The sequence below is a fragment of the Sus scrofa genome, chromosome 6 (assembly GCF_000003025.6).
Source record: "Sus scrofa isolate TJ Tabasco breed Duroc chromosome 6, Sscrofa11.1, whole genome shotgun sequence".
In the NCBI taxonomy this organism is placed as follows: Eukaryota; Metazoa; Chordata; class Mammalia; order Artiodactyla; family Suidae; genus Sus; species Sus scrofa.
Genome location: NC_010448.4, coordinates 37384989 through 37401731, shown reverse-complemented (window position 1 = coordinate 37401731; position 16743 = coordinate 37384989). Strand labels below are relative to the sequence as shown.

The window sequence follows — 16743 nt, the reverse complement described above, 5'->3', positions numbered from 1 at the left end:
TATCTTAATATTTTAGTACATTCATAGCACCTAGCAAAGAGTCATACTCAGTTATTCAGGCAAATAAGGTAAATATCAAATTTCTTGGAAGTCTTTTTTTTTTTTTTTTTTTTTTTTTGGTCTTTTTGCGTTTTCTAGGGCTGCTCCCTCGGCACATGGAGGTTCCCAGGCTAGGGGTCCAATCGGAGCTGCAGCTGACGGCCTACACCACAGCCACAGCAACTCGGGATCCAAGCCACGTCTGCAACCTACACCACAGCTCACAGCAACGCCAGATCCTTAACCCACTGAGCAAGGCCAGGGATCAAACCCGCAACCTCATGGTTCCTAGTCGGATTCGTTAACCACTGAGCCACGACGGGAACTCCCGAAATTTCTTGGAAGTCTTGAAGACAATGATATGGAATCCTAGTTCTTTCTTACGACTCCACTCAAGATACCTAAATCTCATAGGGGTCTGTGAATAGTGAAGTCAGTCATCTTCCAAAAAGTTATCACTCTTCTGAAAAATCTTTCATTAGTGGCTAAACATCTTATTTTTTCTTGTTTTTTCCTCTCCTCTTTGGGGGTAATCAATATGTTTTCATGCTTTTTAAAGTACCTAGGAACATGGCTTGTATTTCTATGTTCAATCAATATTTTTTGAATGATAATAAAAAAAATTTTCACAGAGCAAACCATTATCACTATATAGTTTCCTGTCTGCATGCACAGCCCCCAACCTCAGGCAACAGTGACTCTCACTTTTCACTTGTCAATCATTCTTAGTAACTTTTATTATCTTACTCTTGTATCTTTTTTACTTGCTCATACTTATTTTATAGATTTGTCCTTGTAAGTTTCTCTTTGAGTTATTCTTATTATTCCTTACCTTTATTTAATCTCAAGTCTTCTTCAGTTCTCTACAAATTAGGGGGATGTGTTACAAAGTCACTCATCTTTGAAGATAAAGTATATTTAAGTTTTATAACCCACTATTGTTTCACTGAAAGAGGTTATCACCAAAGCTGTGGTAAGGATTTCCTGATTGTCATTTCCAGGAAATAACCAATTTAAATAAATAAGAGAATAGTCCCAGTTACCCCTCCCATCTCTGGTGGCATTACTGCCATTCATATCACTTACTCATATGCTATCATCAACCAGTACACTGTTACTGTATTACTTTGAGCAATCTAAATGTTATTTTTTAGATCAACTAAGAAATAAAAGGTGTCATTTTATCTTATTTCTTTCTTATAGATATGAGTTTCTGACCTATCATATTCTTTCTCCCTGAGGAACTTCTTTTAGTTTTTTGGGGAGAGCAGATTTGCTGGTGATGCTTCCCTCAGTTTTTGTTGGTCTGATAAAGTCTATTTCTCCTTCATGGTTAAAACATAATTTTGCTGGAGATGGAATCCTAGGTTGGTGGTTTTTTCTTTCAGCACTTCACCACTTTAACTGTTTTACTCTTCTTGCTGGCACTGGTTTCCAACAAGAAGTTGGGTGTAATTAGTATCTTTATCCTGCTATCCACAAGGTAAGTTACTTTTTCTTTTGGTTTATTTTCAAGATTTTCTCTTTGTCTTTGGTTTTCTGCAGGATAATATGCATAGGTACAGATTTGATGTTTATCCTCCACGGTGTTCTCTGAGCTTCCTGGATATGTGGTTTGGTGTATGTCATTAATTTTGGAAAATTCTTGGACATTATTACTTCAAATATTTCATCCCCTCTGATGATACCCCTCTGATACTTCAATTATATGCATATTTCACACTTTGAAATTGTCCCATGGTTCTTAGATGTTCTGTTTTGTTTCCCACCCCACACATTTTTTTTTTTTTTGCCTCTGCATTTCAGTTTGAGGAACTACTATTGATATGTGATCAAGCTCACAGATTCTTTCCTTGTCCCATGTCCATTTTACAGAGGCATCCATTAAAGGCATTCTTTTTTTTTTTTTTTCTTTTGTCTTTTGTTGTTGTTGTTGTTGTTGTTGCTATTTCTTGGGCCGCTTCAGCGGCATATGGAGGTTCTCAGGCTAGGGGTTGAATCGGAGCTGTAGCCACCGGCCTACGCCAGAGTCACAGCAACGCGGGATCCGAGCCGCGTCTGCAACCTACACCACAGCTCACAGCAACGCCAGATCCTTAACCCCCTGAGCAAGGGCAGGGACCGAACCCGCAACCTCATGATTCCTAGTCGGATTCGTTAACCACTGCGCCACGACAGGAACTCCTAAAGGCATTCTTTAATTCTGTTACAATCATTTTGATTTCTAGCATTTCCTTTTAATTCTTTCTTAGAATTTCCATCTGTCCTTATTATCTGTTTGTTTTTATTTATTTTTTATTTTTATTTTTTCCACATAGGAAAAAGTTTTTATTTATTATTTATTTTTATAATGATTTTTATTTTTTCCATTATAGCTGGTTTACAGTGTTCTGTCAATTTTCCACTATACAGCAAGGTGACCCAGTTACACATACATGTATACATTCTTTTTTTTTTGTCTTTTGAGGGCCACAACCACAGCATATGGAGGTTCCCAGGCTGGGGTGGAAGTGGAGCTGTTGCCGCCAGCCTATACCACAGCCCACAGCAACAGCAGATCTGAGCCGCATCTGCGACCTACACCACAGCTCATGTCAATGCCTGGTCCTCGACCCACTGAGTGAGGCCAGGGATCGAACCCACAACCTCATGGTTCCTAGTTGGATTCGTTTCCACTGTGCCACAATGGGAACTCCAACCTTTCTGTTTTTAATGGTAAGAAGCTCCTTAGACCACTGGTGTCTCCTTCCCTAAGCTACTTGAGTGTATTAAATGGTACCTTCCTAGGTGAAAGAGATAACTCAGTAATGAACACCCATTCCATCTCATTTATTAAATCATTCAGGTATCAACAAAAGAAATTCTAAAACATATACTGATTAAAGAGTAAGTGCTTCCTATTAAATAGTTTAACATTAAGAATAGCAAGAGCCTCACATAAATTTATGGCAGGAGCATTACTGGTTTTTAGTGTTTCACCCATGAAATAGTAGAACAACCTTTAAACGTAAGTAAACTATCATTTCTATTTTGTATAGTAAAACTGCCAGTACTGTGCATTACTGAAGAATCTTACAAAGTAGTTCTGCTTACACGGACAAGATTTAAATATACTAAGATAGGAAAAGTGATAAACTGAAGAATCTGTTCATACATTTTAATTGTAAATATGGTCAATTTCTTTGATTAAAATGACAATTTAATTATAGCCTTAACTGTTGAAAATTTAATTTCTTTGGTCTTAAATGAAGAATGTCTGAAAGATTAGTTGTTTTAAGGTCAATCTGTTTTCCTCAGAATGTATTAGAAAAAATGGAAATATATCTTCATTAAATCAAGGAAGAAAGAGATGCAAGAGTAGAATACCAGAATCATAATTTTTACTTTTTTTTTTTTTTTGTCTTTTTAGTGCCACACCCATGGCATATGGAAGTTCCCAGGCTAGGGGTTGAATCAGGGCCACAGCTGCTGGCATACACAACAGCCACAGCAATGCAAGATCCAAATTGTGGCAACCTACACCACAGCTCATGGCAACCGGATCCTTAACCCACTGAGCAAGGCCAGGGATCGAACTTGTATCCTCATGGATACTAGTCGGGTTCATTACCACTGAGCCACAACGGGAACTCTAATCATACTTTTACTTATGGTACTGCAATTTTTTTCCTCTTCCTTATGTATCAACATATGTACTATTAAGATACTATATTGGAGTTCATGCTGTGGCTCACTGGTAATGAACCTGACTAGTTTCCATGAGAATGTGGGTTCAATCCCTGGCCTCACTCAGTGTGTTAAGGATTTGGTGTTGCTCTGAGCTGTGGTGTACATCTCAGATACAGCTCGGATCCTGCATTGCTGAGGCTGTGGTATAGGCCGGCAGCTGCAGCTCCAATTCAACCCCTGGTCTGGGAACTTCCACATGCCACAGGTGTGGCCCTCAAAAGTAAAAAAAAAAAAAAAAAAAAAAGACATTATAGTTTTTTTTTTTTTTGTCTTTTGTCTTTTTAGGGCCACACCTGCAGCATATGGGCTTTATCTTGGAAGTGGAAAAACCTAGACATAGGCAGGAAAGCAAGGTGGATATGTGGAGGATGTGTGAAAGGGAGTAAGAAAGGATAAGGCTGGTAGGTAATTTAGGGTTCAATTATGGAAGTCCTTGTTTCTCAGGCAATAGGACACCACTTAGGAATAGAGTAAGAGCTGTGCTTTAGAAAGAAACTAGATTTCTAAGAGATCTCAACATTCCAGATGCTAATCTGTGTTACTGAGGACAAACTGTTCAATTTTTTTTTTTTTTTTTTGTCTTTTTGTCTTTTCTAGGGCTGTACCTGCGGCAGATGGAGGTTCCCAGGCTTGGGGTCTAATTAGAGCTGTTGCCACTGGCAGAGCGACAGCAACGTGGGATCCGAGCCGCATCTGCAACCAACACCATAGCTCATGGCAACGCTGGATCCTTAACCCACTGATCGAGGCTAGGGATTGAACCTGCAACCTCATGGGTCCTAGTCAGATTTGTTAACCACTGAGCCACGATGGGAATGCCCCCAGACAATTGTTATCTAAATTTACAGTGAGCAATGTCAGAAATTATGAAGAGATGGGAAAATACTGACCTACGATTTAGGTCTTTGTGGGAGAAGTGTGGGGAGCTATGAGGCATTATGGTTTGTTGCAGGCACAATCTAATTATAGGTCTGTAACATAAATTTGTTTTTTGTGGTCTAGAAAGTCTAGATCAATAATGGAAAAAAACACATGAGAGAATAAAAATTTAGAATTTGTTTCAGGGTAGAAAAAGTGTAAAAAAGGAAATACTTATGAGGAATTTGCTAAAACTATAACTTGTAATTCAGCACACCTCTTCTTTAAATTTATTCATTTGATTTGTATTTCTAACGGATTTAAGATAGGGCTCCCTATCTTTACCTTTTTGGGAAAAAAATTAATTAAGAGGATACAAAATTTAGTTTTTTTTCTCAAATACTATTCTATTTCAATTTCAGTCTCAACTTGTAACAAATAATCCCTTGTATTGGCAATATTTTACTTAAGCATGCATGAGAAAAAGCATCTCAAGAATTTTATTTTGTTCTTGCATTTGTTCAATGTGTACCGCATGCTTCCTATGTTATAGGCACTGTATACATAATATATTTGTGAATTTCAACCTTCGCTGTAGCTCTTAGTGGCTTTCTATAGTTCCTGTTGTGCACAACTGAAGTTAGGGGAAAGGATGGATAAGAAAATAGTGAAGTTCTTAGGTAAGAGTTAGGAATGAGAAGGAATACACCAATAGTATTACTGAGTAATGAATGAGATTTTAGTCAAATTCCTTTGTACCAATATACTTGCATAGCAGAGTTTGTTCAGTAATTTACAACTTGTGAGATGACAATACATTTGCTAGCGAAGACCACAGAAATAGACAAATTATATTCTTTCTCCCACTTTCTATTCTCAAAGGTGTTATATGGCAGTTTTCTCATCAGTATTAGGATCTATATTCACTGTAACACTATACTAGAACTCAGTAAATAGAATTTCATGAGGCAAAAAAAAAAAGTTTTGTCACCACTATAATTTCTCATTTTTTTCCTTTCGTTTTTCTAGAATATGGCTTTGACTCATTTGCATCTGTGCAGATGGGATTTCTAATTGCTCAACAGCTGAATGATCTGCAAACTTTAGTGTCTCAGACTTCCTGTATTCCTGTAATTAATTAATTCAATTTACAATTAAATGAAGGGGATATATCAGTACTACTTAGAGCCATTCCATGTTTCCCCTCCCTCCCTTTCTCACTTTCACATTTTGGTGAAAGAAAATCACCATTACTAGCCACGCCCTCATCTCTAACTCTGTGGATGTGGTTATTCCTGTCAGATCTTTATTTAGTTGGTGTGAAATTAAGGACAGTTAATGGTTCTTCTTGCAAGCATTCCTTCAGATAAGAAGAATGTCATGGATAATCCAGCAGGACATAACAACTCTTTCCATTCTCTTTTGTGATGAATTACAATTTTTGACATAAAGATATGCCTGATTAAGTATTGCTCAAACTAAAATTTTTGGGTATGACAAAATGTGATGAGTGATTCAAATAAAATGACTCAGGTCTAAAAAAGTTCTTTTATGGATAATTATATGTGGGTAAATGGAACATGACTAAACTTTGAAGATAATTTCAGACAACATGTAGGTGAGAAATGAACATAAAGAATAAAATGTTTTTTGACACTGGAAGATGTACTTGACAATTACTGACAACACTGGAGAAACCTGGAAGGTTAAAATTAAAGAAATGCATCGCTTATAGGTTAGAACAAATTATTTTCCTCAATAGTCTTATGTTTACCATCAATATGAATTTTGTTAGACCTTAATCCTAATGCTTCTTTGCCCCTTCACAGCAGTCTGCCATACATTTTAAGCGCTCTTATTTTCCGAGGCAGGGTGATGAAGGGTGCATCAGAGGTAAAGGTTTCTTAGGTTCTTCTCAGATATGTTAACAAATAGTAACTTTGGAAGACTAAAAGGAAATACTTTTGTACTAGCAGGGCCAAAATAAGTAATTTAGGAAATAGTAAAACAAATCTTGGTCTAATAGTATTATTACTCAGAAATGACCAACAACTCAGTAGTCCACACAATTTGGCTTATATGCTCCTATTTACTAAGTTCTTATCAAATATTATGTAGGGAATTTGGGTCCTCACCACAGATCTCTTGCCAATTTACAAGAGTAGTAAATGGTTATTTAGAAAATTAATGACTCTTCTGTAATATAACTGTCTAAAAACATTTGGCTATTCAGGCTGTGCTAAGAAGTGGAGTAAGATCACATAGTATTTGGCAATTATGACAAGATCTGTCTATAAGCAGAAAGGATAATTAGGCCAGGCCTTTTTTGAATAACATTAAGGTGTTACTGTCTCTGGCAGTGGCTTTTTTTTTTTTTTTTTTGGCCATGCCCATGGCATGTGGAAATTCCTGGGCTACGGATGGAACCTGTGCCAAAGCAGTGACCCAAACTGCTGCATTGACAGTGCTAGATCCTTAACGTACTGAATCAGAAGGGAGCTTCGGGCAGTAGCTTTTTAGATCCCAGCCCACAATAAAAACTACATTTTATGTTATAACCCACTAAGAACACAGATAAACAAATCCTAAAATAAAACTTTCATGAAAAAATACTAAATGTGGGAATACTATCTGTGGGAAATTCTGCTATTTCCTCTTGTTCTCTTTTATTCCTTTAAATAAAAAGTCCTTATCAGAAGCCACTAAATGCATTTCATGACCAACTAAATGAGTAGTGACCCTTAGCTGCTCTATAAGAAAATGAGGGCCCATGTGTATAACTCAATCACTTTGTTATATAGCAGAAATTATCACAACATTGTTAATCAACTATATATACTTAGTAATCTTAAAAAAAAAAAGAAAAGAAAAAACCAGGGCTGCAGCTTCTAAAGTATTTATATGTGGTCATTCTCTTCTTAGAGTGGAAAGTTCTCTTAATAGTGGGGCTGAATGGGTTGGAAGGTATGGCTTCACCAAGTAATATTTCTTTAGACTTCCATATGCTTAATATTTAAACTAGGAGTTTTCATCCTTTAAAATTTGGGGCAGGTTTTCACAAATTAAGTGCCCCTTTCCCTGTTTAGAATGTATACTTATGCTTGAAATATTTAAAAATATTACTTATTATTAATATATTTCTCAAATGGAAAGCAACATAAGATCAGTGTAGTAAACTAAAATGTATACATAAAGAAGAAAATCCCACAACCAAGAGAGAATCTTGTTAACATTTCTATATTTGTCATTTTGATTTTATATTCTTCCTACACACGGGTACACTTAACAGCCACATTCACACAATTTGGATTATGCATGCAGATGTGCCTCCCTCCCAAATATTATACTATAAACACCTGTTCATTTCATCAAAGATATTTTAAAATATTGTGTACACTGGAATTTATTATAAAATGGCATAATTTGTTATTTATCTATTGTTGGACATTTAGATTTTCCCAGTTTGCTACAGTATTTTATTTTCGCTTATGATCTTTGGCTATGAAAATGTATGCGTTCATTTGATTTATGTATTCAACTGCATTTATGTTTTCTACAGATATTTTCTCCTTTGCTTTTAAGTTTACACATTCCTTCCCAATCCAGGGAAGAAGTAAATATTTAATGAGTGAGAATAAACCTAAGGTTCCATTATTGTTTTAGAAAAGATTAGAAAGAAATCATGCTAAGGAAATATTCTTCCATTCACTTAAAAAACAGCAATGGGTAGTGAATATTATTGAATGGGTTTTTAGCATCTAGTAAGATATCCTACTAGGTGCCAATGCCTGGCTTGTTGTAGAGGAGCAATAAATATATATTTTTTGAATGAAAAACAATCACAGATTAAATGTATTTTGTATCTAATTTTAAGAGTAATATTTTTGGTATGTTTCAATTTGCTGTCAAATTTATCCTTTTTAAAAAATAAAAAAGGATTAAAAGTAGTAAATAGTTAAAGAAATGTACCAAATAGAAGTGAAGATCTTGAAATCTTGCTCTCCTAAGATAAATGTTAACAATTTGATGAATAGTCTTATAGATTTTTTCCCATGAAGTGAGAATTATTCACTTAACCACACAACAATATATCACGTAAGATCTTTACTGATGTATCGTTATAGTATATTGAAAAAATAAACAACAGGGAATTAGTCAGTTATTGTATTCACATATAGAAGAAACTAGAACTAAAAAGAATAAAATTTTGCCATTTGCAACAACATGGATGGACTTTGAGGGTATTACGCTTAGTGAAGTAAGTCAGAGAAAGACAAATACTGTATGTTTTTACTTAAGCAAGGAAGCTAAAAATTAGAGCAAATAAATAAATACAGCAAAACAGAAAAAGACTCAGAGGTAAAGAGAACTAGCAGTTACCAGAGGGAGAGGGGTAAGATAAAGGGATTAAGAGTTGAAAACTACTAGATAGAAAATAAATAAGATACAAGAATGTACTGTTAAGTACATGGAATATAACCAATATTTCATAATGATTTTATTTATTTATTTATTTACTTTTTTGGGGCTGCACCTGCGGCATACGAAAGTTCCCAGGCTAGGGGTTGAAGCAGAGCTATAGCTGCTGGCCTATGACACAGCCACAGCAACACAGGATCTGAGCCACATCTGCAACCTACACCGCAGCTCATGGCAACGTGGGATCCTGAACCCAATGAAAGAGGCCAGGGACTGAACCTGCCACCTCATGGTTACTAGTTGGATTCATTTCTGTTGTGCCACAACGGGAACTCCCTAAAATGATTTTAAAGGGAATATAATCTACAAATATATTGAATCGATATCTTGTACAAAAGTTGTTAGTATTTTAGACGGTATTTTTGGTTGGTAATTCACCAGTGAGCTAATTTTTTGTTTGGGGGTATGGTGGCTTTGCCTAAATTATATTAGCTTCATAAAATAAGTAACTTCATCTTTTTCCTGTGTTCGGAAACATCTTATCTAGAACTGAAATTATTTGCACCTTGAAAGTCTGAAAGTGTTAATAGATTAAAAAATAAAACCCCTGGTCCTGGAATCTTTTTAAATTCATATATACATATGAATTACAATATAAGTAATTTGTTCAAATCATCTATATCCTTATTTACTTTGTTTCCTTGACTGATGGTGGTTTATTAATGTATTTGACTAACTATATAGCTGACCCTTGAGTAACAGGTTTGAACTTAGCAAGTCCATTCATATGCAGGTTTTTCTTAGTAGTAACTACTACAGGGCTAGACAATCTGCACTTGTTTGAACTGGAGGATACTGAGGAATGAGGGCCAGCTAAAAGTTGTCGGCATATTTTCAACTGCACAGAGGGCTGGTGCGCCTAACCCCCTTCAATGGTGAACTGTAATTGTGTCCATCAATTTCTCCTTGAATCTTTTTTTTTTTTTTTTGGTTGTGCCTTCATCTTGTGAAAGTTCCTGGGCCAGGGATCAAACCTGAGCCATAGCAGTGAGAACCCTGAGTCCTTAATGCTAGGCCACCAGGGAACTCCTTGAATTTTTTAAACAGTTTTTGTTTTATGGAATGTTTCTGTGCTGATGCGGTAGCATGATTAATGATCTTAAATGTGTAAAATTAGCTAAAAAGGAGACTCATTCTGGTATATTACGTTAGGCCATTATATAAAATGAGTTAAGCCCCATAATGAGTTCTTCTCTTTAATTTGGTCCATGTAAAAGTGGAGGAATAAGAGTAACTGTTTACATGTACTTCTTCAGGGTTAGGACTCTAGGAGTCTCAAAGAAGTATATTAACATGTCAGGATCCCTCTTCCTTCTTAGAGAATTGAAATTTTCACAGTTGTATTTATTGCGATTTGGATTTTATCTCAGTCAGCTAGCCATCTGTCAAGAGCAGATATCTTTTGCTTAGTCTTATTTCTTTTCTGTCTTGACTGCATTTCTCTTTATTCAAATGTAAAGCAAGATTTTTCTTTATAGTCATATTTCAAAACAATTTACATAACATTGTATAAATTTGTATAATATTCTAGTTTCTCTTCCACATATGAAAAAACTAGGATTAATCTAGGTGTAGATTGGATTTTTAATTTTTACTTCTAAGATGAGCTTTGTTAATTAATTTACCACTTCATACCTTGATCAAGATAACTCATCTCATTGCTCCCAATCTCTCTGTTACTCAACTGACAATAAGGATAATGATTTGGCTCCATCACTATAAGGATATATGAAGAACTAATGTTAATATATTTGCCATGAGGACTTTTTGTAATCTACTGATGTACTTCTACAGAAAGACAAAGTATAACAAAAGAAGTGAAGAGTTTATAAAGATTGTAAAATACGATAATTTTTGTCACCCAATTTATTTTGTTGACATGTTGATTAAAGGTGCTATTATGCATTATGGACACTGTATCTAGTCTTACCTGAACCATTTTTCAGATATCCATTTGCATCTACAGTTGTATACATGATATAAGGTCCAGGCTGATTCACTCCAAAAGGCTGCAATAAAAAAGAAATTGTTAAGTCTTGGGAAGTAAGTGAATCATTTGAAGTTTCAGGCAAATCTATTACAAAAAGTAAATACTTTTTCTTACATAGATGGCAGTTACTTAGAGAACATTTTCCTAAATAAGCAGTATTTTCTAGCAAAAAAAAGACATGTATTAGTACAAAATTCTTACCATTTTAAATGATTTGATAGTTGTATTTATAGAATATCATTAATTTTATTGGATATTTCTTTTATTGTTTGTTTACTTTCTACGGCCACACTTGCAGCATATGGAATTCCCAGAGCAGGGGCGGAATCGGAGCGGCAGCTGAGGCCTACACCACAGCCCTGACAACACCAGACCTGAGCCACATCTGTGAACTAGACTGCAGCTTGCAGCAATGCCAGATCCTTAACCCACTGAGTGAGGCCAGGGATCGAACCCACATATTCACAGACACTGTTGGGTTCTTAACCCACTGAGCCACAACGGGAACTCTTTATTGGATATATTTAAGATCTAATAACGTCTCTTCTTTATTATATAAGTATGGATACTTTAAACAAAATTTCCTTTACTACTTTTGGTCCCACCTGGAATAGTTTTACCATGACATTTTCGTTGAATATAGCATTGCTTTTCCCTCCTAGAATGAATTGTACATAGTTTACATTTTCCCTATAAATATAAAAATAAGTAAATAAATAAAATACATCTATAATAACTATAATAGAGTACAAAATATTGATGAGTAGTTCCAACACATTTTATCTCCTGTACTAGATTTAGAGAATACAATTTTATCCTGTTAAGGAAAACATAATTGGCAGAGCCTAGTTACAATGGTTAGGTTTATCTCCAACTTGTGTATGTTCCCTATTTCTGGAACATTCCTCATACCTTGATACAATGGTTTATTCTCTTTAGAAGTCAAAGCTAATTAAATAGGGTATAGAGAAACCAATGACTGCGATGGGTATCCTAAGAAGAGGTGAGAAAATGATCAAGAAATGCTTTGAACACTTTGCAGAATTAAAAATTCTACTATTCTTCCCAATAAAGTAGGGAAAAGTTAATAAAGAGGTTTAGATAGTCTACGTATGCACTGCAAATGATTTTCCTCCAAGATGACAGGCAAGCAATGATTTCATTGATGCTACAATTGCCTGATTAATATTTTAAGAGCTTTTCTGCTTTCTCCACTACTATTCAACATAGTTTTGGAAGTCCTAGCCACAGCAATCAGAGAACTAAAAGAGAGAAAAGGAATCCAAATTGGAAAGGAAGAAGTAAAACTATCACTATTTGCAGATGACATGATACTATACCTAGAGAATCCTAAAAACTCTACCAGAAAACTGTTAGAACTCATCCATGAATTTGGCAAAGTCACAGGATACAAAATTAATACGCAGAAATCGACGGCATTTCTATACACTAACAATGAAAGATAAGAAAGAGAAATTAGGGAAGCAATCCCATTTATCATCGCATCCAAAAGAATAAGATACATAGGCGTAAACCTACCTAAAGAGACAAAAGACCTGTACTCTGAAAACTGTAAGACACTGATGAAAGAAATCAAAGTTGACACAAATAGATGGAAAGACATACCATGCTCTTGGATTGGAAGAGTCAACATTATCAAAATGACTATACTACCCAAGGCAATCTACAGATTCAATGCAATCCCTGTCAACCGATAAGTCTAAAAGTAGCAAAACTATCCTAGAAGAATGAAGGAAAAATTAACACATTGTAAGATTAAAAACTAAGGAAATTTGTTATTAACACACCCGACTAACAGAAAATTCAAAAAATTAGTTGAGTATTTAAAGAAAAAATTAGGAAACAGGAATATCTTTTTTTGATTCACACATATTTATGGTAACTTTCACTAAAAATATTGGTACTGGAGTTCCTGTTGTGGCTCAGCAGGTTACGAATCCGACATAGTCTCCGTTAGGATGCAGGCTCAATCCCAGGCCTCACTCAGTGTGTTAAAGATCTGGCATTGCTGCAAGTTGCAGTATAGGTTGCAGATGAGTTTTGGATTTGGCGTTGCTGTGGCTGTGGTGCAGACATGCAGCTGCAGCTCCGATTCAACCCCTAGCCCAAGAACTTCCATATGCCGCAGGTGCAGCCATAAAGAGAAAAAAATGGGTATCTTCCATATCCACATTTTATAAATTTTGTGATATGTATTAAAAAAGACTTGCACAATTAAAAAAAGTTAAGAAGTCAAAGAGACCTCTAGCCCTATTCTGAAGGCAGACAGTAGTTCTCAATATTTGGAACTCACTAACCTTACTAATAAAGAGATTTATAGACGCAAGGAAATAAACATTAACACAGGCAAATAATAAGAGATACCCTTTTTGACTATTTATTGTGTATTAGGCCTCTGCTGTGATTTACCTATATTAATTCCTGTAATCTTAAGAAAAAACTTAGGTGACAGTTGTGGTAAGCAGAATAATCATTCTCTAAATAGGTTCACATCTTAATTCCCAGAACCTGCTTAATATATTTCCTTATGTTGCGAAGCGACTTTGCAGATGTGATTATTGATCATTTTTTCCCTAAAAATATGGAATGCTTCATGAATTTGCATGTCATCCTTGTACAGAGGCCATGCTGATCTTCTCTGTATTGTTTAGTACATGTGCTGCTGAAGCAAGCACATGATTAAGGATCCTGAGATGGGGAGATTATTTTGGATAATCAGAGTGCGTGTGCTCAATGAGAGAGAGAAGGTTGAGATGGGTGAGGGTGAGTGATGTGAAGATGCTACATTGTTAAATCTGGAGATGGAGGAAGGGACCATGAGCTGAGGAATGTAAGTGGCCTCAAGATGTGAAAGGCAAGGGAATGGATTCTCCCCAAAGCTTCCAGAAGGAAAGAAGCCCTGCTGATGTCTTGATTTTAGCTCAGTGAAGCACATTCAGGATTCTGACCTCAAATGGATAAGAACACATTGTTCTGTTTTAAGCCACTAAGTTTATGGTAATTTGTTAGCACCAATAGGAAACTAATATAAGTAGGTACTATTAGTTTCCCCATTATATAGGTGTGGAGAAAGAGACTTAACAGGAATTAAATAATGCTTCTAAAGTTGCTGCAGATAATTGAAGAAATTTCCATTACACATTCTTACATTTTTCTTTGAGGTGGAAGACAGGGTGAATTACTGAGAACTGGAAGTTGGGAAGGGGAAGTTGGAAAGGACATTAAATAGTTCTGATGAAGAATAAGAATTTCTGGTCTCCGAGTTCCTTGGTGGCCTAGAAGTTAAGGATTCAGTGCTGTCACTGTTGTGGCCTGGGTTTGACCCCTGGCCAGGAACTTGTGCATGCTGTGGGTGTGGCCCCCCCAAAAAAACCCCATGAAAACAAAAGAATTTCCAGTCTCCTGTGTAAAGTACATACAAGTACTTCACTACCTTATACTGAAGTATTTACAGAATATAAGATCTGATGAATTTGCCTTAAAATAATCTAAGGGGGACTGTGGGGGGAATAAGTAGTAGGTGGAGGTATAGGTGAAATAAGACTGAGTATGTGAAGCTAGTGTTAAAAGCTGGATGGCAGTTTGGGCACAAGGTGTATATTTTTATACATAGTTAAGATTTTTCAAAAAAAAAGTTAAAAAAAGAATTCAAAGTAAAGAGCAACAAATGTCACAGAGGAAGATATATTGAAAAAGTCATGTAGTAACAAAACAAAAATAACTTTTAAAATAAAGCAACACTGTCAGAGAACCTATCAATGGTGCCTAAGGAAGAGCAGGGTAGGGGAAGAGGGTCAGGGAAGGTGGGAAGGAGAGATATCCAAAGGCATAAAAAAGCTTTTGGACATGACATATTCATTATTTTGACATTATCTATCTATATATCTATCATCTATATATTTCCATTAAAAAGATGTTGTGTATATGTCATAACATCAAATCAAAATATACATAGGTACAGTCTATTGCATTTTATTATACTACAATAAGCTGTAAGAAATAAATAAAGCAATACTGATAAAAATACAAGGAGAGCTTCTGCTTTCTGGTCGGATACATAAAAGAGCTTGGAAGTCATCACTCCTGTAGTCACAACAACAAAAGCTGGACACTGAAAATCAACTCTGGTTCGATCCATCAGAGAACTCAGGTCACAGGGCAAACTGCTGCCCTAAAAAAACTGAAGAAAGAGGTGGATACGGAGAATTACAGCTTATTGGGAGCAGAAGCCCAGCAGCAGAAGACTGAAACTGAAGCCAGTACTGGTAGAAACACTTAAATTGTGATTTATGAATTGCTAGAGAATCAGTGTGAACTAGTTTGAAAGTTCAAAACTCAGGTGGAGAGAGGAAGAGAGTCTTAGGGGAGCCCTATTTTAAGTTTTACCTCTAGGAGTTCCATCAAATTCTCAAGGGCAAGATCGGAGGGAAAAACCCCTCATGCTTCTAGCATAGAGAGGGGAAAGTAACCATATAAAGATATGCCCAGAGCTCTTTGTTCTCCTTAACAACAGTGTACCCTTAAGGAAAACTAGATTACTAGAGCTTAAGCAACTTGGGTTTTACCAAAACCTAATCAACCTGGGAGTAAGGAAGTACCTAACTTCAGCCCCTTCTAGCCATCCTGTTTAACCTGTAAGGGAGGGGAAGCAGAGGAGCACTGTACTAGTCACAGCCCAGGGACACAGGCTCACTAAAAGACTGAGGATTAATCACAGGATTATAACTGCTTCTCCTACCACAATCTTATACATCATCACCACCACCACCACATCAATTGGCCTCCTGTCTAATGATGGGATTACAGTTAAAAGAACTACAAACCACAGACCCATTTAAGAGGAGGTCTGTAGGGTGCCACAAAGACAACAGAGGAGAAAAAAACAAAGACACTAGAGGAAAATTTTGCCTCTGATAGCACAGCTGCTGCAAAGAATAACACAGTTGAACTCCTACCAGATAAACATAATATTCATAGTGAAGGCTTATTTATCACAGTTCCTCTCACCCAATACGTCACATCTGCTCTGAACAGCAAATTTCAAGGCATGCTAAAAGGTAGAAAACAAAGTCTGAATAGACAAAGCAAGCATCAGAACCAGATTCAGACATGGCAGGGATGTTGGGCGTTGGAATGATCAGACCAGAAACTTAAAATAAACATGATTAATATGATAAAGGCTCTAATGGAAAAAAAGTAGACAAAATACACAAGTTTGTTCATGTAGGCAGAAATATGGAAACTCTAAGAATGAATTAAAAGGAAATGGCAGAAATTAAAAATACTGCAACATAAACGAAGAATGCCATTGATGAGCTTATCAGTAGACTGGACACAGATGAGGAAAGGACCAGTAAACTTGAAGATATATCAACAGAAACCTCCAAAACTGATATGCAAAGTGAAAAACTAGTGGAAAGATGGAACAGAATATCTAAAAACTGTGGGACAATTATAAAAGATAAGTGTGTTGTGGGACTACAGAAGGAAAAGAAGGAGAGAAAAGAACAGAGGAAATATTTGAATTTTCCAAAATTAGTGACACACATCAAACACCGATCCAGGAAACTTAGAGAACACCAAACAGAAAAAATACCAAAAAGTCTATACCTATATACATCGTACTC

The 16743-nt window shown here is 36.0% G+C and overlaps 1 protein-coding gene across 1 annotated transcript in view; it reads right to left on the bottom strand.

The window, feature by feature from the left end:
- ITFG1 (integrin alpha FG-GAP repeat containing 1) overlaps positions 1-16743 on the bottom strand; it is a 237279-nt gene that overhangs the window by 29179 nt on the left and 191357 nt on the right. Inside the window, exon 14 of the mRNA XM_021094239.1 lies at positions 11036-11114. Within this exon, the coding sequence (XP_020949898.1) occupies positions 11036-11114 (79 nt within the window). The remainder of the gene's footprint in view (positions 1-11035; positions 11115-16743) is intronic.